This window comes from Lithobates pipiens, unplaced genomic scaffold (genome assembly GCF_037356315.1).
Source record: "Lithobates pipiens isolate NorthernLeopardFrog02 unplaced genomic scaffold, aLitPip1_a1.2 Scaffold_16, whole genome shotgun sequence".
In the NCBI taxonomy this organism is placed as follows: Eukaryota; Metazoa; Chordata; class Amphibia; order Anura; family Ranidae; genus Lithobates; species Lithobates pipiens.
Genome location: NW_027507748.1, coordinates 252,770,469 through 252,796,541, shown reverse-complemented (window position 1 = coordinate 252,796,541; position 26,073 = coordinate 252,770,469). Strand labels below are relative to the sequence as shown.

The following is a 26,073-nucleotide window of genomic DNA, read 5'->3' as shown; positions in this document are numbered from 1 at the left end:
TCCCACAGACGGACTGCAGACTGGGACATGGGGCACAGGAGGGGCTGCAATGATGGGCACAGTGAGACTGCATTCACGGCACAGTGAAGCTGCATTTGATGGGCACAGTGAGGCTGCATTGATGGGCACAGTGAGGCTGCAAAGGTGGGCACAGTGAGGCTGCAAAGGTGGGCACAGTGAGGCCGCATTTGTGGGCACAGTGAGGCTGCATTTGTGGGCACAGTGAGGCTGCATTGGTGGGCACAGTGAGGCTGAATTGATGGGGGAAAGAGAGGCTGCATTTAATGGGCACTGGTGAGGCTGCATTGAGCTCTTACATCAAGGCTGCAGTCTCTGACCATCTCCTGTATCATGTCTGCAGTCTCTGAGGGGGAGCACCACCGGGATGGGGGTCATGGGAGAAGTCAGACTTGTGTGGACTGTGGACAGGAGACTATAGGATAAAACCAGAGCCACCAAGCTGGAGCCGACTGACTGAGCCCTGCACAGTGCACCTGAGAGGAGGTTAGTGACAGCGCCGCCAGGCCAGTCGGGGGGGGGGTCACTGATGTAAGGGGGAAGTGAATACAATAATGTAAGGGGGCACTGATATGAAGGGTTTCCTCCTTATATTATTAACCCACCCCCTTACCTTAGTGTACACATTCTGAGTTCCTGGGGTCCCTCTTGATGATTGATCACTTACCACTTTTTAACTGGAATTAAAAAAAAGAAAAAAAAAAAAAAAATATATATATATATATATATATATATATATATAGCCCTATGTGATTTCATATCTATATATAATACTCTCTTCATCAAATTTGCTTTAAAATGTATGGTTTTCCCTTTCACGAACAAGAAAATAATGACGTAATGCTGTGGGGCTGGTATGAATTTTTTTCCAGGGCTGTTTTTTATTCCCAGTCCGGCCCTGCATGCTCTTCAATAGGAACCTCTGAAAATGCTTGATTTTAGCATTATTTTTATTTCATGCATTTGTTTTAGCCTATATTAACTTCTCTGCTCCTCCTAGTGCTTTCTATTTGCCATAACAAAAATACCTGCAGCTTGAAATACACTTCTAAAATGCACATATATGCTTGCAAAATCACCCACAAACACCTGAAAATTGCTCTGCACAAATGTAAATTCAGCCCGAATACAAAAATAAACCCTGTTATGCTATGATCTACTGTAGACGATTGAAGGAGTGTTTAAAATATTATTCAGTCCACATATTCAGGACTAACAAACCTTGGCTCTTTTACAGAGAGGATTTATTCATATTTCAGACTCCGAGCATATGGGAAGTGTTAGGTATCAGAGCAAATGTATGCAGTCAGACCTTAGTTTTCTGTTTTATCCTTTATCATCTAGCTGTATCAAGACACACACATTCACTGACACACCCACCCTCACAGACCCCCATACTAGCTATACGTACCGTAGCTATTCCTTTACACTGTTCTACTGGGAAAAAAATTTAAACACAAATGTCTTAACAGTATTCCATTTACTGGTGGGGCCAACTATAATCTGTCTTGTTTATTTTTTTACAAACCCAGTGTCACACTGTTTGGAGCAGTTTAGAAACAAATAGAAGTTACAAATTTGGATTACAATTAATATATGTAATAATATTTATTGAGGCTTATTGCATTTTGCTAGAGGTGGTCTTTTAACATCTGAGTCTATTTACAATCTAAATTGTTTCTCTAGTCTAGTTTTAACAATTTAAGTTTTAGAATCCCGTATGTACTAAACAAAAATGTAATGTCTTCACTTATATGAAACCATACTTTTCAGCATGCATAAGTCTGAAATGCTGTATAACTAAACCTTTTGTATCAGCAGGAACATAGCAAACAGATAACTGCAGTCCTAAAAGTGCAATAGCACCATTGTATCTCTAGAAAGTCATAAATGTATTCTGCAGGACAATGGTAATTAACCACTTCAGGACCGCCGTATTGCCATTGTACGTCAGCACAATGGCACAGGCAGGCAGAATCACGTACATCTACGTGATTGCCTTCCAGCGGGTGGGGGGTCCCATCGGACCCCCTCCCGCTGGTTACGGCGGTCCGATTCGGTCCAGGAGCGCTCCGTGATGAGGGGATGGCCGTTCGTTTTCGGCCACCCCCTCTGGATCGCTCCTGGCCAATGAGAAGCTTCCTCCCCTGTGTATTGTTTACACAGGAAGGAGGAAGTGATGTCATTCTCCTCGGGGCGGTCTTTTTGACCGGACTACGAGGAGAAGAGTAAAAGTGAGTCTGCACGAACACTACACTGACATGTAGGTACACACAGGCACACAAACCCCCCCCGATCGCCCCCCGATCCCCCCCCCGCCCCCCCTCCCCCCCCCAGTCACAGTGTCACTGATTGCATTGATCATTTCTTTACTGATCAATGCATTCAGTGTCAGTTGTGACAGTAAAAACTGTCAGGACAGTTAGTGTTAGGTCCAGGGTAGCCCCCTATCACCCCCCAATAAAGATTTAACCCCCTGATTGCCCCTAGAGTTAACCCTTTCACCCCCTTTTGCCAGTGTCACTAAGCGATCATTTTTCTGATCGCTGCATGTGTCGCTAGTGTCGCTAGGTAGCTAGTTATTTTTTTAGGTTCACCGCCAGGTTTTTATATCGCTAGGTACCCCGATATACTACCCAATAATGTTTTTAACCCCCTGATTGCCGCTAGTTAACCCTTTCACCCCCTTTTGCCAGTGTCACTAAGCGATCGTTTTTCTGATCGCTGCATTAGTGTCGCTACAGTCGCTAGGTAGCTAGTTATTTTTTTAGGTTCACCGCCAGGTTTTTATAGCGCTAGGTACCCCGATATACTACCCAATAATGTTTTTAACCCCCTGATTGCCGCTAGTTAACCCTTTCACCCCCTTTTGCCAGTGTCACTAAGCGATCATTTTTCTGATCGCTGCATGTGTCGCTAGGTAGCTAGTTATTTTTTTAGGTTCACCGCCAGGTTTTTATATCGCTAGGTACCCCGATATACTACCCAATAATGTTTTTAACCCCCTGATTGCCGCTAGTTAACCCTTTCACCCCCTTTTGCCAGTGTCACTAAGCGATCGTTTTTCTGATCGCTGCATTAGTGTCGCTACAGTCGCTAGGTAGCTAGTTATTTTTTTAGGTTCACCGCCAGGTTTTTATAGCGCTAGGTACCCCGATATACTACCCAATAATGGTTTTAACCCCCTGATTTCCGCTAGTTAACCCTTTCACCCCCTTTTGCCAGTGTCACTAAGCGATAATTTTTCTGAACGCTGCATCAGTGTCGCTAGTGTCGCTAGGTAGCTAGTTAACTAGGCTCCCAAAAAGTCCCCCACATGTGGTATCCCCGTACTCGGGAGAAGCAGCAGAATTTATTTTGGGGTGTAATTTGACTTCTGCCCATAGCATGTGTGAGCAATATATCATTTAGTGACAACTTTGTGCAAAAAAAAAAAAGTTTGTAATATTCCCGCAACTTTTGGCAAAATATAAAATATTCCATGGACTCAACATGCCTCTCAGTAAATAGCTTGGGGTGTCTACTTTCCAAAATGGGGTCATTTGGGGGGGTTTTGTGCTATTTTGGCATTTTATGGCCTTCGAAACTGTGATAGGTAGTGAGGAGTTAAATCAAAAATTTGCACCCTTAGAAATCCTGAAGGTGGTGATTGGTTTTCGGGGTGCTGTGCGCGACTAGACTCCCAAAAAGTCCCACACATGTGGTATCCCCGTACTCGGGAGAAGCAGCAGAATGTATTTTGGGGTGTCATTTCACATATAACCATGGCATGTGTGAGCAATATATCATTTAGTGACAACTTTTTGTAAAAAAAAATTTTTTTTTTTTTTTTGTCATTATTCAATCCCTTAGGACAAAAAAAATAAATATTCAATGGGCTCAACATACCCATCAGCAATTTCCTTGGGGTGTCTACTTTCCAAAATGGGGTCATTTGGGGGGGATTTGTACTGCCCTGCCATTTTAGCACCTCAAGAAATGAGATCGGCAGTCATAAATTAAAAGCTGTGTAAATTCCAGAAAATGTACTCTAGTTTGTAGACGCTATAACTTTTGCGCAAACCAAAAAATATACGCTTATTGACATTTTTTTTACTAAAGACATGTGGCTGAATAAATTTTGCCCTCAATGTATGACTAAAATTTAGTTTATTCGATTTTTCTTATAACAAAAAGAAGAAAATATCTTTTTTTTTCAAAATTTTCGCTCTTTTTTCATTTATATCGCAAAAAAAAAAAATCGCAGAGGCAATCAAATACCATCAAAAGAAAGCTCTATTTGTGGGAAGAAAAGGACGCAAATTTCGTTTGGGTGCAATATTGCATGACCGCGCAATTACCAGTTAAAGCAGCGCAGTGCGAAATTGCAAAAAGACCTCTGGTCCTTAAGGTGTTTATTGGTCCGGAACTGAAGTGGTTAACAGAATTTGATTCAGCCACCAACCACACAATTCTGGGTTTATCTATACAGCTCTGGTGGTTATTGTGAATGCCCAATATGCCAACATATGATTGCAGCTTTTGTGTGCTTGAGGACACAAAACGATTTAATTCCTTAGATGGCTGCCTATGTAAGAGTTTATTTATGGGGGGTTTCATGTAAGAAATAATGCTGAGCTTGAGAAAATTGGTTTTGGTTGTAGGTAAACCAAATATGCTCATTATGGAAGAATATTCTTTTAACCTTTATTTGAAGCACGGGGGCACAAAATTATTTAAGTTCTTAGCCTGCTGCGTATGTATTTATTTTGTAATAAGAGTTTGTTTTTATTTTTTGTTCATAGTAGTCATGAAAAAACAATCTCCAACCAAAACTATATTAAAACAGAAAGCACAACAAAAGTCGCCAGTGGCTGAAGTGAAGCCTATGAAAACTACTCTAACCTCAACTGATAAAGAAAGAACAACAGTTTTGGTAAGAATATTTTTAAATCTGTTTATTAACATTACATACTGCAAAGTCGTTATCTACTAAAGCATAATGCCAGTAGTATTGCCATCTTTCCCAGAGGGCCCATTAGAGATACTAGATAGAGATTTCTGGGCATGCTGTACAAGAGTGACTCAAAGAGTTACAAAAGGCACCAACACAGGATGGAACTGTGGGACCCTAAGATAGCGCAGTGCCACATCCTAAACATTGGTTGATTGATTAAAGGAAGTTGAAAAACTGGACTTTCCAGGCACCAATCATAGAAAAAAAAACAATAATATTTTATTAATTAATACAAAACAATAAAAAAAACATTTAAAATACTGCAAACTAATTGCAATAGCAGCTAAGCCTCTCCAATGTGGACATTGAATGTCAAAATCCTGCCATATAGGACATTTATGACTTGGGTAGATAATAACGTTCACTATAAGCTCATAGGCTCTACATGTTTTCACAAAAACTTCTTCAGGAGCTTGATAAGCATTCTAAAGAGAGAAAGAGGCAGTCAATGATTGTAACAGTTTGTAATAATCTATATATAGCACAAATATAAAGAAATTGGGGCTCAACAAATGCGTGAAAAAACGCAAGATCATATCCAAGGGCGGCCAAACAGAGGGCATGCAATTTGTGTGGCAAGCCAGATGTGCCAGTTAGAAAATAATACTTAAGTAGCCGTATATATCATGAGGGAAAATACAATCCCCAAGTGTATTTGTAGTCAGAGTCTTCATTCGGAAATATGATGACCCTAACTACCAAGGCCTGAGGTGTGCCTTGGCCTGGCTGGACAGTATGCCTAAAAGAGGGCAAAAAGAGACGCAAAGTAGGTGTGATGTGAAAGCTACAAAGAAGGCCCGCAACAACCGTTAGTCCAGAAAATGCGAATGCCCGGATGACTACAGAAAGGGGGGTTATGTATGTAGCTGCTAACATGGAGGATCTCCAGCGCCCCATAAACCCGATGTAAAAAAAGCACCCCCTGTAGGACCTACAAAAGTTGCCTAGGAACCAGATGAATAACAGAAAAGGGGTTAGGATTCCAGCCAGGTTTGGCAAGTAACCTGGACATGAGAACAACCTGTTTGTAGTGAGAGGATGGAGAAAGTGCAGACCCAAGGAATGATGCAGAGAAGGCCAACTTACTTTACCCGACACCATTGCTAAGGTACAGAAATATGACCACAAACCCCTAGCTACCCATCTATTCCAATGAAGGGGAAGTTGTAAGCGGTAAGAGAGAAACTGCCTAGAGCACTACCTGGGAACTGCCAAGGGAAGGTGACGGGAAGTCTGAAACACCATGAAAACCTGGCCGGTAACTGGTAGCCGTGCCAAAGAGAACATCCCTGACTTCCCTCCCTTGACGGTTAGAGAGGGTGAGCTGCAAAAAATGGACAGACTGACAGGAGTTTTTAGGTCCTGAAAACTGGTCACCTGATAGATACTTCATGGAATTGGCAGATGAGGCCAAATTGCAGATGGAATAACCAGCGAAAGCCATAAACATGAACCTATGAGACCATCCCGCCTTTGTGAAAAGCCCACTGAAAAATCTGGATAAGAACCATTGGCCAGATTGATTACCCGAGACCACACTGCCCCCAGTTCCATAAGCCACTGTGAGAAATTCCAACATCACCTGAAGGCCCACAGAGAAGAACAGGAGCCACAGCTGAAACCTCAGTTCAAGCCTAACGGGCTATGAACCCCACCATCCTAACTAACAAATAAGAGCGCATAGAGAAACCGCATGAACTGAGTTGAAGAATCCTGCACGAAACATGCTCTGCACCGGTGGATGGAAGGGGTTGTAACAGAGTTGGGAATAACCACCTAAAAACTGCCTCCCCCAGCTGAGGCCGGGAAAGGGGTACCCCGGCGATAACTGAGCTAAGAGTTTGGAATGGTCCCACCCCTAAAGATGGAGTGCTACCAAGCACTGGGGGATGAATGTCCACCGGCCTCCTCTGCAACCCACCCCATGCCCTAAACAGAGAAAACACAACAAGCGAAAAGAGAACAGACAACCAACACACGAAACAAAAATCCCCCTACGTACCAGACAAGTATGAGAATGTAGGTGCAAAAATGACAAGACCAACAGCGCGTGAATGTGAACCTAATGCTGAAACAACCCTAGTGAGCGAGCCCGAGCAACCTGCAGCGCCAAGACAGGTAATTCAAAACGAACACTCAGGGATGAGGTACCCACAGACCGTGGTGGGTAGTAGTAAGGGTATGGTGAACGTGCACGTATGACGTATGGTATACGGGTGAGGAGATTGTGGGACGACAATCAATTAAAAAAGGAAACCTCAGCCCGTATGGGTCCGTAGACGTGACGGACCCTGGATGTGCGCCCTAGCTAACAGACATACTACGAACAACAATCTGTGACATGAAAGTTACGAACGAAAAGTTATGACAGAACAACAGAGACAGATGGCAAACAAACCCTCCGGGCTGGTGTACCCACAGACCGTAGTGGGTAGATGTACAAGAGTGATGAAATAAGCGTATAACGTACGGTATATGGGTGAGAAGATTGTGGGATGACAATCAATTAATAACAAAACCTCAGCTTGTATGGCTCCGTAGACGTGACAGACCCTGGATGTGAGCCCCAGCTAACATACACACTATGAACGACAATAATGCTACCAACGGAAATGCTATGACCGAACAACAGAGACAGATGGCAAACAACCTTCAGGGCTAGTGTACCCACAGACCCTGGTGGGTAGACGTACAAGTGAGATTAAATAAGCATGCAACGTATGACGTATGGTATGCGGGCGAGAAGATTGCGGAACGGCAATCAATTAAAACAAAACCTCAACCCGTATGGGTCCGTAGGCATGACAGACCAGGATATGAGCCCTGGCTAACAGAAATGCTATGTACAAAATGCCATGACAGAAAGCAGACAGGTAGCAAACAATGAGAATGAGCGCGCATCGTATGACTTGTGTTATACGGGAGAGAAAATTATGGGACGACAAACAAAATGAAACAAACCTCAGCCTGGATGGATCCGACAGAAATGCAGGACAGAACGCTACGACGGAAATGCTGGACAGAACGCTACGACGGAAATGCTGGACAGAACGCTACGACGGAAATGCTGGACAGAACGCTACGACGGAAATGCTGGACAGAACGCTACGACGGAAATGCTGGACAGAACGCTACGACAGAAATGCTGGACAGAAACGCTACGACGGAAATGCTGGACAGAAACGCTACGACGGAAATGCTGGACAGAAACGCTACGACGGAAATGCTGAACAAACGCTATGAAAGAAATGCTGGACAGAAACACTATGCCGGACGTGCTGGACAGAAACACTATGCCGGACGTGCTGGACAGAAACACTATGCCGGACGTGCTGGACAGAAACGCTTTGCCGGACGTGCTGGACAGAAACGCTTTGCCGGACGTGCTGGACAGAAACGCTTTGCCGGACGTGCTGGACAGAAACGCTTTGCCGGACGTGCTGGACAGAAACGCTTTGCCGGACGTGCTGGACAGAAACGATTTGCCGGACGTGCTGGACAGAAACGCTATGCCGGAAAAAGCTGGACTGGACGCTATGCCGGAAAAAGCTGGACCGAATGATATGACAAAAGCTGGACCGAACGAAAAGCTGGACCGAACGATATGACAGAAAAACTGGACCGAACGATATGACGGAAACCCCTGGACAGAACATGATGACAGAAGAACGCAGAGACAGAAACCTGGTGCCGAACGCCATGATAAATCCCAGTGACTGAAATGGGTGCCTAGACGTGTGGGGGGGTACGAGAGTGCCGGGAGGTGAACAGGTGCGTGAGTGCCCCCCCATGAAAACCGGAAAGCGTGTGGGCATCCCCTCCATGGAGCATGGCGAGAGTTCCCGGGAGGTGAACTGGCTGGTCAAGCGGCAAGTTGTGGGTGTAGGGTGACGCTACGACTGAAAGCTGGACAGAAACGCTATCCCCCCCACCAAGAGAATCGGCCGGCGCTCTGCACATGCGAGGGGAGAGGGGGAACCGGCGGCGGCCGATCACCTCCCCCCACCAAGAGAATAGGCTGGCGCTCGCACATGCGAGGGGAGAGGGGGAGCCGGCGGCGGCCGATCACCTCCCCCTCCCCCCCACCAAAAGAATCGGCTGGCGCTCCACACATGCGAGGGGAGAGGGGGAGCTGGCGGTGGCCAATCACCTCCCCCCCCATCAAGAGGATCGGCGGGCGCTCCGCACATGCGAGGGGAGAGGTTGAGCCGGCGGCGGCCGATCACCCCCCCTCCCCCCCACCAGGAGAATCGGCGAGTGGAGCAAAAAAGCATATGGGGAGAGAGAGGAGCCAGAGCCGGCTGCCCCCCCCCCCACAACGGGAGAAAAACGGCGAGCTGCCACGTGGAGACATGTACATGGGGAGAGGGCGGGCGGGGAGAGAAAGAGGAGCCATGACAGAAGAGCACCCCCACTCCCCACCGGCCTGACAGCCAGGAGAAGCGGGCATGCTGGCCAGAGTAGTGTGGGACCCCCACTCCAAGTAGATGGTAGTGGATGGAAAGACTGCCCCATCCCCATGAGTGCCGCCCACGATGCTGGAACAAGGGCTGCAAGGGGGGACACCAAACAGCTGGTGGAACCCAGGGATGAGGGGGGAGGGGGGGCGCCGTTCTGCCAGGAGTGACAGCATCACCCAGAAATCCCGACAACCCAGAAATGAGCCGACGAAGGCTCTGATGGAGGAGGAGGGATTTAAAGCCCTCAGACTCCTACAAATTCAGGCTAGCCTGCAGCCAGCCTTCCAACCAATGTAGAAAGGGCCAAAAAGCATAGGTATAAGGCAACTAAACACCACAAGCACCTACTATTGTGCAACTGAAAAGCACAATCATGCAATCTAAGCATATCTTTTGCTTAAATCAATAGCAACTGGGATCTTTAGGTCTTAGCCTGTAATATGCTGAGCGATCAAGATGCCACCTATAGACGTATATAAGAGGATAGTGTTAAAGGTAAATCCATTAAAAAACGACTCAAAGAGGTAATAACTGAGAGGTAGATTAGAGTTAATCTCACCTAATACTTATGGTTAATACATTTAAAAGATGTCAAGGCCAAAAAAAATATTTTAGACCAGCATAGAACCAGAGAGATCAACATCATGGGAAGATGACACACACTGACACAGCAGCAGCACAAAAAAGCAAACACAGGGCTTCAAACCCACATCATCTGAAAAAGCAGAAGCGCAACCAATCAATACAAGAAAAAAGTTTACCACTATAATGTTAGGTGGTCAAAGAAAGCTACATACCAGGCCAGATAGGATTGAGGCACGCAGATGGATCCTAAATAGAAACAGGGCTTGGCACAACCTTATGTACACATCACAATCAGGTGTGCGGAAATACTTCTTCATCACTTGATTCGGCCGAATGGGGATGCACATGCAACCCCACCCGGCCGCGCATGTGCAAACCGTAAAAATGGGACTGGAACAAGATTGAGCGTCCCAATGAGGACCAGAGGATAATGAGCTCCCCCCAGAGGAACAGCTGGCAAGAACAGTGAACCATGCGTGCACAATAAGGGCATAGATGGTAAAAGCCTATGCTGCTAAGTGATAGCAGCTAACCAGGGGTAACAACTGAGGGGAGAACCAAGCCCAAGGCCTACAAGCCACAGTGCCAACACAATGTGTGACGAGACTGCGCATTAGTGGCTGAACATGTGGCTAACAATGCCACATACCATGCAAGGCTAGAACATCGGTGTAATCCCACACTTCCACACAAGGAGAGACCAATAAACGAAAAAAGTAGAAAATAGAATATGTAGCGCTGGTATTTTCAATACAGACGCTATTATTTTTGTAAATTTAAGTTTGTCTGAAGCTGTAGTTTGGCTCAGACTAATTATGTCAAAGTTCTGGTTTCTGTACCAGTTCAGCTGGGTTGTGCTAGTTTCCACGTGGCCGTGGGTGTTGCTGTCACCACCGGTAAGTTTTGGAAATGCAACAGGCTGAATGCATTGGGTACCCCTTTGGCACAGAAACAGCCCGATGGGAGTGGTTCACCCACTGTGCATTCTGGGTAAGGGTACTTAAGGTACAGGCATAATTTTCTTTGGGTTCATTATCCCGACCTCGTGGCCCTCCTGGCCTATGGTGTGTGCTGCCTTACTTTATGTCTCGGGGCCGGATGGCCTGAGGCTTCGCAACTAAAAGGTAGGCCCAAAAGTCCTGGTGCCTACCGATCCAGGGATGGTCCTGTGTTGTCTTGCCTGCGAGAAAAAGACGAGCGACTGGAGGATCCAGGGGAGGACTTTTCAGCAGAGGACCGAGCAACAAGGCCGGTGCCTCTAGAAGAGCCTGGAGAATCAGTTGGAGGATGCATCCCAAGTCACCTACCACTCAGTATCGCCGGATTGGCTGAAAAACTGGTACTGTGTGACAGCTCTTTAATTTTACAACAAGCTGCTGGTTGTGCTTTCCTGTGGCAGATTCAGTTGAATTGCATGTCTGTGGCAGGTCAGTGAGAGAGGCCTATCCGGTGGTTGCCAGATCTAGCCTGTGGAAGCTGCTTGTCCTCTGGATCAAGGAAATACCTCTAACCTGCAATTACAAGGTACCTGAATGCCCATTAACCCTCTATCCCTCTATTGCAAAATTCATGTTCTTTCAAATACATCTTTGGAAAAAGGACTAAGTGTTGGAGCTAACATTCTTTAATCCACTCTACAACGGGACCCCTAGGACGGACATAGTGAACAGATGAGGTAACGGTAAGCCTAACAAAAACCAGCACCTCCTTCGGGGGTCAGTGCTACAAATATATTATAAACTTCACATATATACAAACAAGATAAATAAACCTGATAATAACATGTGACATAGCATTTGGACATTGAATGTACATAGCCAGGAAGTGCCAGAGCCAAATAATTGATAATACATTCATTTAGGAAAAGGACAAGGACAAGTGCCACTACAGCACCAAAAATATGTCACAATAATCAAGAATAACAATAAATTCAAGACCGTATATAAGGCACCGGGGCAGAGGAATATGCATTTATTTTCTTACATCAGGGGACACAGCACCATAGTAATAACTATGTGGGTTATATCGGACCATCAGGGGCTGGACACTGGCACGCCCCTTAAAGTGGTTGTAAACCCTTACAAACCACTTTGACCTACAGGTAAGCCTAGATTAAGGCTTACCTGTAGGTCCAAGAAATATCTCCTAAACCTACATGGTTTAGGAGATATTTGCCAAAAGACAGGCACAGCTGTCTACGGGGCATGTGCTGAGCGCACCGCTGTTAACGGCGATATGCCACGAGTGACGTCATCGTGGCTCTGACAGCTCCGGAGCAGCGAGACCCACCAAGAAGATGGAGGCTCCATACACAAGGGGACAGCGGTGACTTCACTGGCTCCTGTGCCAGGTAAAGCCCCATACACACTCAGATTTTCTGCTGATTTTTTCCTTCAGATTTACCAAAACCATGTAATATGAGGTCAAACCTTAGGAGTTTCAATTTTTATGCAATCAGGCAGGCCCTTGCACTACATGATTTTGGTAAATCTGAAGACAAAAATCAGCAGAAAATCTGATAGTGTGTATGGGGCTTTAGTGACATGCGATGCATAGTAGTCCATTATGCTTTACCTTTGCAGGGAATCAAAGAGGAAGTAAACCCATCAGGGTTTACTTCCTCTTTAAGATGTGAACTTCCCCCATATAACCCCTCCCATTACTGGGAGTCCTCAGTTTTTTCGCCAGTGTCTAAGGTGTTGGGCACGTGCAAGGATGTGTGTACTGAGCTCCACGGGCAGTAATCCTTTGCCAGCCAGCCATCCTGACCGGATCCATTCTGATGTCTCCGTAATGGACTAAATGAACGGTACCCGGGCCTCGTCATCCGAAGACACAAGGTTTTGCTTGCGGGTGCTTTTAAGCTGGGCCCTGGAATCCAGTACTTTTTGGTAGGCCAATAAAAATTTACTGGCAGGGTCTTCTCACAGGTCCAGGATTGCGGGATTACCTGAGTGTACCCCTGTTCCTGAAGGTTTCCTTTCAAGGTCTCAAAGCCTACCGTGAAGGGCGAAGATTGGGCTTTTTATCTCTGATAAAGCCCTGCGGCGGAAAGGTAGGGGAGATTTTCTGCAAGGAATCTCTCCTACCATGTATTTATGTTGTCATGTCATGTCTATGTGTCACCACTGAAGGCTGTATTGAGCACTCACCATTCTGACGCTGGAAACAGCAGAAGCTTTCTCTCTCCTCTCTGTTCAAGCCAGCTCAGGCCCTCAGGTATGAAGGGGGGTCTTATCACTTCCTGGGCCCCCAGAGTGGCAGTTTTTGTTCCTGTGGATGCCAGCCAGCTGCCTCTTTTTTCCTAAAAGAAAAATGTGGGGGGAAAAGTTTTTTGTTTTTGGGGAAAATTGAGTCCGTTTTAACCCCCCCCCCATCCCCCCCCCGCCGCTGGCCGCCTTGTTGCCAGCACTCGTACACTTCCCTAGTTGAAAGGGGAAAGAGTTCTTCCAGGACAGCCCTTGAGAGATGGAGTCCCTCCTATCGACCCAGGAAACACATTGCCACAGTTCAAAAGGTGGTCCCTCAGGTCCCTGGTCAGTCATTAGTGTTTCCTCCATCGGAGGAACATGTTGCCAGGAACCTGGAGGGACTCCTTTCTCAGGGACTGCCTGAAGAACCTGTAAGCCATAAGGGACTGGTTCCTGTTTGTGGTTACAGTGGGGTCCTTACCTTCTCTATCACGGCTCGGGTACCGTCCAGCTGACCGGAGCAGACCCGTTACCCTCCTCCTTCCAATGCCAAGGTGGCCAAGGGCAGAATGGCGCCGGTTTCCCCCGGGAACGGTGAGTGGAACCTTCCATCTCAGCTCCTTGTTGTGGTGGGGCCGGAGACGCCGAGCGTCATTTCCGGTGGAACTGCGTCATCACTGCGTGCCAAGACTTCTGGGTCTCTAGGGCACAGGGAGGAGAGGGAGAGCCAGCGCTGTGCCTACGCAGTCCCAACCAGTGTCCAGCGACACAGGACTAGCGGCGGGATCCGGAGCGGCAGAGGGGGACCATGGAGGCTATTCCCCAGGACACTCTGGCGGAGGCAGGCACCAGCCAATCCCAGGTAGGCTGCTGGGCATGCTATTACTCTGGTGGTCTAGGGAGTTGTGGTGTTTGTAAGGCTGGGATCTGTAGTGCCCTATGGTGGTGGTTAACTCACAGTTAAGGATTTATGCAGTTAGTGGTGATTCTAAGGAGGGACGTGGAGCTGATGCTAAGAATGTTTTCTTATTTTCAGACTGAACAGCTCCCAAAGGAAGACAAGACAGGCCGCAAAAAGTGACCTAATTGTGGGAATAGGTTATCCTATGGCTCTAACAAAGCCCTATGCAAGCAGTGCATTGCAAGCTTGCTTAAATCTGAGGCAGACTCTCCTTTGGCTAAATTTTTGGGCTCCTTTAAAGAAGAAATGGCATCAACTTTTAAGTCCCTCTGGGAATTAATCACGGATGTAGGCACAGCTGCCTCCACTAGTAGAACAACTGCGATTTCCTCCTCACCATGCTTTACAACACCCAGCTTGGGGGAGCCCCGTATAGTCAGGGAGCCTAGCCCCACGTTGATTAGTCCTGATTCCTCTGATGCAGATTCAGATTAGGATGAGGATCAAGCGGCATCTAAAGTCTCAAAATATAATCTATCTCTTGAGGAAGTAGAGGAGCTATTGAGCGCTATCTATGATACATTGGAAATTGAGGAGGAAGAAACTCAATTAACCAGACATGATAAGATTGAGAGGCTCTGGGGAAAAAGAAAGCAAAGGTTTTTCCAATACATAAAGTGCTTTCTGACCTTGTCCTTAAGGAGTGGTCTGAACCAGATAAAAAGGTTTTCTTTCCTAATTCCCTTAAGAGGAGGTTTCCCTTTGATGAGAGCCCAGAGGCGGTCTGGAATAAAAATCCTAAACTAGACGCCCCTCTGCCCAAAGTCTCAAAGCAAGCTGATCTGGCCTTTGAGGATATGGGCCATTTAAAAGATCCAATGGACAGGAGAACAGACATAGTCTTAAAAAGGGCCTGGGATGCAGGCTTGAAACCAGCTCTAGCCACTTCTTGTGTAGCTAGAAACCTGGAGTTCTGGTTGTCACAACTGCAGGAACATTTAAAAGCAGGCACTCCTAGGGGGGAGCTTTTGAAAACCTTCCCTATACTTTTCAAGGCCACTAGTTTCATCTCTGACGCATCCACGGATTCCGTAAAGTTTACGGCTAAGTCTGCAGCACTTTCAGTGGCAGCAAGGAGGTCAGTATGGATGAAAACTGGGGGGGGGAGACATGGCGTCTAAAACCCACCTGTGCAGCATCCCTTTTAAAAGAGACTTAGTCTTCGGGCCTGAGTTACAAAGGACGGCGGATAAAAAGAAAACCTTTCCCACAAAAAAGAAACATTTTCAAAGAAAGATTTTTCGTCCCTCTAAGGAACTCTCTAAATCAGAGAAGGGCTCCATCCCCAAAAAACACTGGTTGGGACATAGGGGGAAGGGAAAAAGGGGCATACTTTTTAACCGCCCCAATCAGGAACACAAACCCCAGTGACGTCAGGGTTCCTGTGGGAGGAAGATTGAGCAAATTTCTTCCACTGTGGGAAAGGACAACCTCGAACGAGTTTGTCTTAAATATAATAAAAAGGAGTCACGCTCAGGAATTTCACAGCAGCCCTCCCTCAAAATTTTTGGTGACAAAACGCCCAAGTCACTCAGAAAAGGCCAGGGCCTTACCTTTACTGATAGGGGAGATGGTGGATCAAGAGGTATTGACACCAGTCCCTATTCAGGAACAGGGGGATGGTTTTTACTCACATATTTTTGCGGTAAAAAAGCCGTCAGGAAAGTTCAGACTAATTATGAACCTTCGACCACTGAATCACTCCATCCGTTACAAGAGATTTTGGATGGAGTCCATTTATTCCATAAAAAATCTTCTCCACAAAGAGATATTTATGGCTACCCTGGATCTAAGGGATGCTTATTTGCATATCCCAATAAGGAAGGAATGCCAAAAATTCCTTTGGATGGCAGTGCAGATAGACACAAAAGTGCAGAGCGCTCCCCTTTCGGACCGTCGTCCTCCCCGAGGATCTTTACCAAGGTTCTCGGAGGGGCACTAGTTCCGTTAAGACTCCAGTTAGTCTCGATTATTCCCTTTCTAGATGACTTACTTCTAACAGCACACTCGGAGAGTCGTCTTTCTCAGGATTTAGAGTTGACACAACTCAGCCTGAGTCGATTGGGGTGGATTATCAGTCAGGAAAAATCCAAGACTACCCCAATACAGGAGATCCTGTATTTAGGTTACAGGATCAAGTCTGTAGACCAGAGTGTAGTCCTGCCGGAAGAAAAGATTTTGAATCTGTGGCAGAGAATGTCTTTTCTTCAATGCAGCCCCAAATGTACAGTGAGGGAGGTAATGTCAGTACTAGGTCTTATGACAGCAGCCATTCCAGCCGTACAATGGGCCAGGTTCCACCAAAGAGACCTTCAGAGGTTTCTGTTGGAACAGTTAAAGGGCAGAGATCTGGAGGAGGAGGTATCGATCCCCGCAAAAATAAAACGCTCCCTCTGGTGGTGAAAGGACAGGCAGAACTTAAACAAAGGGGTTCCTTGGGTCCTGCCTATCACATCAACACTGACCACGGATGCGAGCAGCTGTGGCTGGGGAGCCCACCTCGTCTCGAACTGGGTCCAGGGCAGGAGGACCCTGGAAGAGAAATGTTTCTCCTCCAATTGGAAGGAGCTAACAGCAATCTTAAGAGCTGTTTTAGCTTTTCAGACCACAATACAAGGTCACCATCTACAAGTCCATTCAGACAACATGACGGCTGTAGCCTATATAAACAAACAAGGAGGTACCAGAAGTCCTTGTTTGATGTCGGTGGCCAGACGCATATTCCAGTGGGCAGAATCCAATCTAGAATCCATTTCTGCAGTACACCTGAAAGGGGAGCTTCTTGAGTTGACAAAGACTTTCGAATCAAGAATGGTCTTTGCACCCGGAGGTATTCAATCTTATAAACAGCTCACTGGGGAAAACCAGTAGTGGATATTTTTGCAAGCAGAGGTTTCCAGTTTTTGCTCGCTAAGCCCAGATCATCAGCCCCTGGCTGTAGATGCCTTGCAGACTCCGTGGACCTTCAATCTGGTGTATGCATTCCCACCATTCCGAGGGTCCTAGCAAAATTCCTCAAAGAGGAAACCTGTTTAATCCTAGTAGCACCGTTTTGGCCCAGGAGACCGTGGTTCATAACCTTGCTACAATTGACAGACTATCCTCCTCTAAGGCTTCCCTGCAGACGGGACCTCCTGTCGCAGGGACCTCTCTATCATCCGCAGGTGGCCACGCTGAAGCTTTCAGCATGGCTACTGAGGAGGAAATTTTGAGGAGTAAGGGCCTGACAGGCAAGGTAATTGCGACCTTACTACAGAGTCGTAAACCAGTCACGAGAGCTATTTACAAGAAAGTCTGGAGGAAATTTAAATAGCCGTAAGGAGAGAAACATGAATACGGCTAATATTCTACAGTTTCTCCAGGAGGGGATAAACAAAGGGTTAACTCTGAGTACTATTAAGGTACAGATAGCTGCCTTAAGTGTGTACCTAGATGAACGCTTACAGGAAAATCCTTTTGTCGCTAGATTCTGTAAGGCAGTTGCTAGACGTAAGCCGGTCAGAGTCAACAAAGTTGCATCCTGGGATTTAGCAGTGGTTTCAAAAGCTTTCTTGGGGTCACCCTTTGAACCTATCTCGGAAGCCTCCCTGAGGCTTATTACATTTTAAGACAGTACTCCTGGTGGTGATCACCTCAGCCCGTAGGGTCAGTGAAATCCAAGCCCTTTCCATCAGGGAACCGTTTTTACAGATCCTAGAGGACAGAGTCATTCTAAAGACAGACCCTGGGTTCTTACCAAAGGTAGCATCTAGCTTCCATAGGTCACAAGATATTGTTCCACCCTCATTTTGGCAGAATGCAGCAAATGAGAAAGAAGAATGGTTTCATCTATTAGATGTAAGGAGGTGTATTCTAGAATACCTAAAGGTAACAAATCCATTCAGTATCTCTGACTCCCTTTTTGGCCTTTTTTCCAGGCAGCATAGGGGGCAAAAAGCGTCAAAAGTAACCATAGCTAGATGGATTAGGCTAGCTATAGCAGAGGGGTATAAAGCCTTGAACAGGGATCTTCCTGATGGTGTTAAAGCTCACTCCACAAGAGCGTTATCTGCATCCTGGGCAAAAAGAGCTGGTGCCACCCCGGAGCAGGTATGTAAGGTATGTAAAGCAGCCACATGGTCAAGCTTTTCCACCTTTCCAAGGCATTATCGACTGGACCTAATGTCTAGTCAGGATCAGGCTTTTGAGAGGAAAGTCATCCAGGCTATGGTCCCCCACCCCCTAATCTGGTGAGTACTTGGGGATCCTCTCAAGGGCTGTCCTGGAAGAACACTTGGGAAAATTGGAGTTAGTACTTACCGGTAACTCCTTTTCCGGTGGTCTTCCAGGACAGCACGATCCCACCCTTTATTTGATTATATTGATGTACTAATGTTATTACCTGTTATGGTTTATATGTTTTGCAGTTCCATCCTTCGGTTCTTGGTGAATGACTGACCAGGGACCTGAGGGACCGCCTTTTGAACTGTAGCAATGTGTTTCCAGGGTCGATGGGAGGGACTCTATCTCTCAAGGGTTGTCCTGGAAGGAGTTACCGGTAAGTACTAACTCCAGTTTTCACATGGGGGCGTGGCTAAACTGCGTCAGACGCTGTCCATATGTGGAGAAAGTATTTTAAGCTATACAGGAAAAGCTGAAGTCTGGCGGTGGAGGGACAGAGCAGAGTGGTTGCTGGTCAGGTTTGGTGACACAGGCATCTCCCTTTTGATTGACAACATTGTATTGTATAGCTAGGATTAATAGCAGTTATTGTACTGTACTATAGCCTAGCAAGTGTAACATTCTTTTTCTCGTTCTGCCTCTGCTTTGTACTGTAAGCTATGAATGACAAAGGAACCAGGAACCCCTCTAAGGGTTCGGAGGGTTTAATGGTATATAACAAACTAAAAACCCTTCCAAAAGAATGTCTGTCTTCCTCCCTGGGAGGTAAAAAGTAAAATGCGGCCAGTCAGATGAAGCCGTCAAGGGTAGAACACTTCTGTCCCTGCATTTCATACAAACAGGTTTTTCTTCTACCATTTAAAAGATTATTGCTATGATGTCTCTCCATAGTAGGACTAAACATAGCAGATTCCCATCTAGTCCTCGGGACCCTTTTGTTGAGGTGCAGGAGGCTGGGGATCAGGTAGATCTTCCCAAATATTGGAAGATAGTTATTTTCCTCTTCAGTGGATCCTAACAGGGAGGGAGTAGCTGCACAAGTCAGGTGTTAGTCTACTCCCTTACTTAACCCTTTTGTTGCCTGCCACAGGCTTGAGGTATCTACCTCTAATAGGGTTCATTTGAACCTCCCCCACTTGGGAGTCCATTCAACATGGTGTCCTGTGGAATAAGTTCTGTAGTGCAAATCTGCAAGATGCAAAATGCACAAAAAATACATAGCTATGCATTCTGAATGGGAACATTTTTATCAAAGAAATGGGGGGTTCCAGCTATTAATGCTGCATTCACCTCAGTGAGCAGAGTTTCACATGTCCAGTGGATAATGCACTGATGTTAAAGGATCCAGCAGGTTAAGGTGGGATTTTCCTTTTAAAGACGAGATGTCTTTTGCAGTTCTGGCTGCAATTGGAATAGCTCAGTCCATTAACCCCTTAACGTCTGCTTCACTATTGTGGCGGAGCACATTTTGAGTCAAGCCAATACATTGGAATGGACTCGAAGGGGTTAAGGAACAGGTGTGAGATACCTAAAAGTTCTTCCTGATCAGCAGAACCGGCAGGGGGCTGGTGTATTTGACGCACTGTTTCTCACAGATGCTATGAAGGACTTGATCATTTAAGCCCTATGGCTTATACTTGGACTCCGTGGCTGAGAGATTGGTCAGCCGAAGCACCAGGTGAAACCCCTTAGCCAGTCTGTGTCCCTTAATCATGCAGCCTCTCCTGTGCCTGGGGTATCTGCCTTTTAGGCAGTCTTGATGTTCTTAATCGTCAGGTTCAGGAGAAAGTTCCCAGGGGCAGCACCAGGATCTTGGGGGCAGAAAGCCCATGAAGCAGAATACTAAGGCCTTCTCATGAAGGAGCACCCCCACTTGTTTGAGTGAGGGGAAAGGTCCTGCGATTCACAAAGTCTGGCAGGAACAATGTTAAGAGCAGAGTGATTTCTGTGATTTTCTTCTCTAGGTTACATCTACAGTTTCAAGAGCCCGGATGGCCCAGACGACTTTCGATGCGAGGGTCCGGGGTTCAGGTCCTGTTTGGGTGCTGCCTGTGGGGTCCTTGGGGCTGCTGATGTGGCAGTCTTATGCAAAGAATGCTCCTAAGGTTCCAGAAAAAAAATAAAGAAGAGAAGTGTCTCTTTCTGGTCTCTGGATCAGCTGTTATCCCAGTCAGTGATATCAGATTCCCTTAGTGGAACAGGGTTTTTTGGCTCAAACCTTTTAAGGTCCCAGAGCCAAGCAGAGAGGTAAGACCCATTATAGATCTCGGAGATCTGAATCGGCACTTATTCGATCCTTTCATAATTCAATCGGCTGTGGTCCATCCTGCAAGGAGGGGAGTTGCATATCTCCATGTGCCAAAGTTTCCTGCTTACCAGAAATCTCTGCTATATAAAGTATATATATAATTTTGTGGCACTGCCATTCGGCTTAGCCACAGCACTACGAGTGCTCTGAAGAATTCTGGCACCTCCTTTAGCCAGGTTAAAGGCTCAAGGCACAGCGGTCCTAGCCTATTAGAAGATCTACTTTGAATAGATCATTCAGTCTGAGGTCTAAAACCAGAGTCTGATCTCAGCTGTAGATAGCTGAAATCTCTAGGTTGGATTCTCAGCCTAGGAAGATTCTCCTTAAAACCATCAAGGAGGTTACTTGGGGGCTGGTTATAGATACCATACAGAAGAAGGTATTCTTATCCCAGACGTGAATCGGTTCCATTGTAGGACTTATTCAACTTATCTGGAAGGAAAATTCCTTCATTTTGCCTGCAGGAGATTTTTAGGGGAAATGGTGGCCTCCTTCAAGGCCATCCCTTACGCTCAGTTTTATTCAAAGACAGCTTCAAGACACCATCCTGTTGGTCTGGAAAAAAGAGGATTCAGGCCTTGTTTGTTTCCAATACGCTTGGCTCCCGACATAGGTAATCGCCTAAATTGGTGGTTGTTATCCAGCAGGTGGGAAAATCTTTATCCTGCAAGATGTTAACAACAGATGCCAGCCTTCTAGGCTGGGGAGCAGCCCTGGAACAAGATTCTGTCCAGGGGAGATGGTCCAGGTTAGAGGACCTTGCCTATCAATTTTGTTGCAAGTTTCAGGCAGTACATCTGGCCATAGAAACTTGGCTGTCAGATTACAGGACTGTCCTGACAGGGTTTAGTCTGACAGAGCCACGGTGGTGGCTTACATCAAAAAATAAATAAATTAAAACGAAAAAATTTAATAATGTTCTAGCTTTGGCAGAACACAACACTCCTTGCCTATCGACAATTTTAATATTTCAGGCATACTACCTGAAAGGCCAACAATTATTTCCGGGAGAATGATCTCTTCACCCCGACATCTTCCTAGCAGTATGTCAAATGAGGTACTCCGGACATGGACCTATTCGCGTCCACATTCATTAGTAAGGTCTACAACTTTATGTCAAACTAGGGATCCGCTAGCAGGCGGAACAGATGCATTAGTCTTCCCAGGGGATCAGTTCTCACTGATCTATGCATTTCTTCCAGCTCTGCTACTTCCACGCCTTCTCTGCAGGATTAACAGGAACAGAAGGCGGGGACTCTGGTGGCCCCAGCGGATCCCAGAAGATCTGAATTTATCGAGATCATACGGATGGCAGTTGAAGTCCTTTGGACTCTGCCATTATAGCCAGACATTCTTGCACAGCATCCTACTTTACGGACAAGGAGTTTAACAGGTTTGACTGTTGAATCCCACTCTATAAAAGATTGTGGGTGATCTCCTTCAGTAGTGTTTACTTTGACTAATGCCAGGAAGCCGGCTTCAAGAATCACTTACTATAGAATCTGGAAGGCATAGGTTTCTTGGTATGGATCCAGGGGTTGGCACCCCAGGAGGTATGTCAATAGGCAGGATTCCTGCATATGGGATCTGAAATGAAGCTGGCCTTGACTTTTATCAAGAGCCAGATCCAGGCCGATGTCAATGTCTTTTCAATTCTGTCTCTAAATTGGTCTTGTCGGCTTTGTTAAATCAGCCGTTTGAACCTTACGAGAAATTCTCTTGGTTCTTTGACAAGAAAGATAATCTTTTGCTTGCCATTTCTTCTGCTAGAAGAATATTGGAACTAACGGCTCTGTCTTGTAAGAGCCATATTTCATCATGTATAGGGACGAGGTGATTTGATGTCCTCATCCCGAACTCTTACCAAAAGTGGTAACAGGTTTTCATTTAAACCAAGATATTATTCTTCCTTCTTTCTCCCCAGAAGCCTTAATCTGGGGAAGAGAAAGCACTACAGTCTCTTGATGTAGTAAGAGCGATCAGAATCTATTTAAAGGCGACCGCTCAGGTTCGCAAAACACAGGTTTTGTTTGTACTGCCAGAGGTTCCAAGATATGGACAGGCAGCATCAAGATCCACTGATTTCCAAATGGGTTTGTCAAGTGATTGATCAAGCTTCAGCTTAAAGAAGAAAATTCTTCCTTCTCATATTAAGAGCACACTCATCCAGGGCAATTAGTGCCTCTTGGGTGATGCATCATCAGTCCTATATGGCTCAGATCTGTAAGACCGCAACATTGGTCTTTGGTTCAGACGTTTATCCGATTTTTTTTTTTTAAATCGATATTAAAGATCATAAGGAGATTGCCTTTGGGCACAGCATATACTGTCCTCTGGCCTCCTGTTTCCTTGATTCTGTCTCCCCCCCTTCAGTTGCCATTGCTATGGGACATCCCACATAGTTATTACTATGGCGCTGTGTCGCCTGATTTAAGAAAAGAAAATAGGATTTTTAAAACAGCTTACCTGTAAAATCCTTTTCTTTGATGCACATCCGGGAACACAGAGGTCCTTCCCTTCTTCTTCTTATACACTTTGATTGCTTGGCTACAAAACTGAGCACTCCCAGTAGTGGGAGAGGTTATATGGGGGAAGTTTGCGCCTTAAGGGGCGTGCCAGTGTCCAGCACCTGATGGTCCGATATAACCCACATAGTTATTACTATGGCGCGGTGTCCCCTGATGTACATCAAAGAAAAGGATTTTACAGGTAAGTCCTATTATTCCTCTGCCCCGGTGCCTGATATGTGGTCGTGAATTTATTATTATTCTTGATTATTGTGACGTATTTTTGGTGCTGTGGTGGCACTTGTTCTTGTCCTTTGCCTAAATTAATGTATCATCAATTATTTGGCTCTGGCACTTCCTGCCTATGTACATTCAATTTCCAAATGCTATGTCATATGTTGTTATTATCAGGTTTATTTCTCTTGTTTGTATATATGTGAAGTTTATTATATATTCTATTGTTGTACTTTTTTAATTTATGTTGTTTATTGGTCTTTCCTTGTGCATCGGATTGCACCGATGTGCTGGCCTTGCATGGTATGTGGCGTTCTTAGCCAAATGTGCGGCCACTAAACCGCAGTCTCGTCACACATTGTGGCGGCGCTGCAGCTTGTAGGCCTTGGGCTTGGTTCTCCCCTCAGTTGTTACCCCTGGTTAGCTGCTATCACTTAGCAGCATAGGCTTTTACCATCTACACCCTTATTGTACATGCTTGGTGCACTTATTGCGGGCGGTTCCTCTGGGGGGAGCCCATTGCCCTTTGGTCCTCACTGGGAAGCTCGGTCTTGTTCCGTTCCCATTTTTAAGGTTTGCACATGCGCGGCCGGGTGGAGCTGCGTGCGCATTCCCATTTGGCAGAAGTCTTTCCGTAAACCTGATTGTGATGTGTACATAAGGCTGCAGTCACAGACTTATATCATGGCATTCACCCCAAGCGCTGTTTCTATCTAGGATCCATATGCACGCCTCCATTTTATCTGGCCCAGTATGTAGCTTTCTTTGACCACCTAACATTATGGTGGTAAACTCTTTTCTTGTTTGAATTGGTTGTGCTTCTGCTTTTTCAGATGATGTGGATTTGAAGCCCTTTGTTTGCATTTTTTGTGCTGCTGCAGTGTCAGTGTGTGTCATTTTCCCATTATGTTGATCTCTCTGGGTTCTATGCTGGTCTAAAATATATATTTTTGGCCTTGACATCTTTTGAATGTATTAACCATAAGTATCAGGTGAGATTAACTCTAATCTACCTCTCTTTGAGTCGTTATATACAGTACATGCATACGTCTATAGGTGGCATCTTTATCGCTCAGCATATTACAAGCTAAGACCTAAAGATCCCAGTTGCTATTGATTTATACAAAAACTATGCTTAGATTGCATGATTGTGCTTTTCTTTTGCACAATAGTAGGTGTTTGCGATGTTTGGTTGCCTTATACCTATGCTTTTTGACCCTTTCTACATTGATACACTTGGGGATTGTATTTTCCTTTATGATACAGTCAGGTCCATAAATATTGGGACATCGACGCAATTCTAATCTTTATGGCTCTATACACCACCACAATGTATTTGCAATGAAACAAACTAGACGTGCTTTAACTGCAGACTTTCAGCTTTAATTTGAGGGTATTTACATCCAAATCAGGTAAACGGTGTAGGAATTACAACAGTTTGCATATGTGCCTCCCACTTTTTAAGGGACCAAAAGTAATGGGGCAATTGGCTGCTCAGCTGTTGTATGGCCAGGTTTGTGTTATTCCCTCATTATCCCATTTACAAGGAGCAGATAAAAGGTCCAGAGTTCATTTCAAGTGTGCTATTTGCATCTGGAATCTGTTGCTGTCAACTCTCAATGTGAGATCCAAAGAGCTGTCACTATCAGTGAAGCAAGCCATCATTAGGCTGAAAAAACAAAACAAAACCATCAGAGAGATGGCAAAAACATTAGGTGTGGCCAAATCAACTGTTTGGAACATCCTTAAAAAGAAAGAACACATCAGTGAGCTCAGCAACACTAAAAGACCACGGAAAACAACTGTGGTGGATGACCGAAGAATTATTTTCCTGGTGAAGAAAATACCCTTCACAACAGTTGGTCAGATCAAAAACACTCTCCAGGAGGTAGGTATATGTGTGTCAAAGTCAACAATCAAGAGAAGACATCACCAGAGTGAATAGAGAGGGTTCACCACAAGATGTAAACCATTGGTGAGCCTCAAAAATAGGAAGGCCAGATTAGCGTTTGCCAAACAACATCTAAAAAAGCCTTCACAGTTCTGGAACAACATCCTATGGACAGATGAGACCAAGATCAATTTTTACCAGAGTGATGGGAAGAAAAAGTATGGAGAACGAAAGGAACGGCTCATGATCACAAGGATTACCACCTCATCAGTGAAGCATGGTGGTGGAAGTCTCATGGCATGGGCATGTATGGCTGCCAATGGAACTGGTTCACTAGTATTTATTGACGATATGACTGCTGACAAAAGCAGCAGAATGAATTCTGAAGTGTTTCGGGCAATATTATCTGCTCATATTAAGCAAAATGCTTCAGAACTCATTGGACGGTGCTTCGCAGTGCAGATGGACAATGACCTACTGCAAAAGCAACCAAAGAGTTTTTTTTTAAGGGAAAGAAGTGGAATGTTATGCAATGACCAAGTCAATCACCTGACCTGAATCCAATTGAGCATGCTTTTCACTTGCTGAAGACAAAACTGAAGGGAAAATGCCCCAAGAACAAGCAGTAACTGAAGATAGTTGCAGTAGAGGCCTGGCAGATCATCACCAGGGATGAAACCCAGCATCTGGTGAGGTCTATGCTTTCCAGATTTCAGGCTGTAATTGACTGCAAAGGAGTTGCAACCAAGTATTAAAAAGTG

General features: G+C 45.6%; 1 protein-coding gene across 12 annotated transcripts in view; it reads left to right on the top strand.

Moving 5' to 3' along the window:
• Positions 1-26,073, top strand: part of LOC143982506 (zinc finger CCCH domain-containing protein 11A-like) — an 805,224-nt gene that overhangs the window by 600,088 nt on the left and 179,063 nt on the right. For 10 of the 12 annotated variants that reach the window (XM_077481309.1, XM_077481314.1, XM_077481310.1 and 7 more), the window contains one exon: positions 4,803-4,933. In XM_077481309.1, coding sequence (XP_077337435.1) covers positions 4,803-4,933 — 131 coding nt within the window. The remainder of the gene's footprint in view (positions 1-4,802; positions 4,934-26,073) is intronic. The other 2 variants (XM_077481311.1, XM_077481304.1) reach the window with 1 other exon arrangement.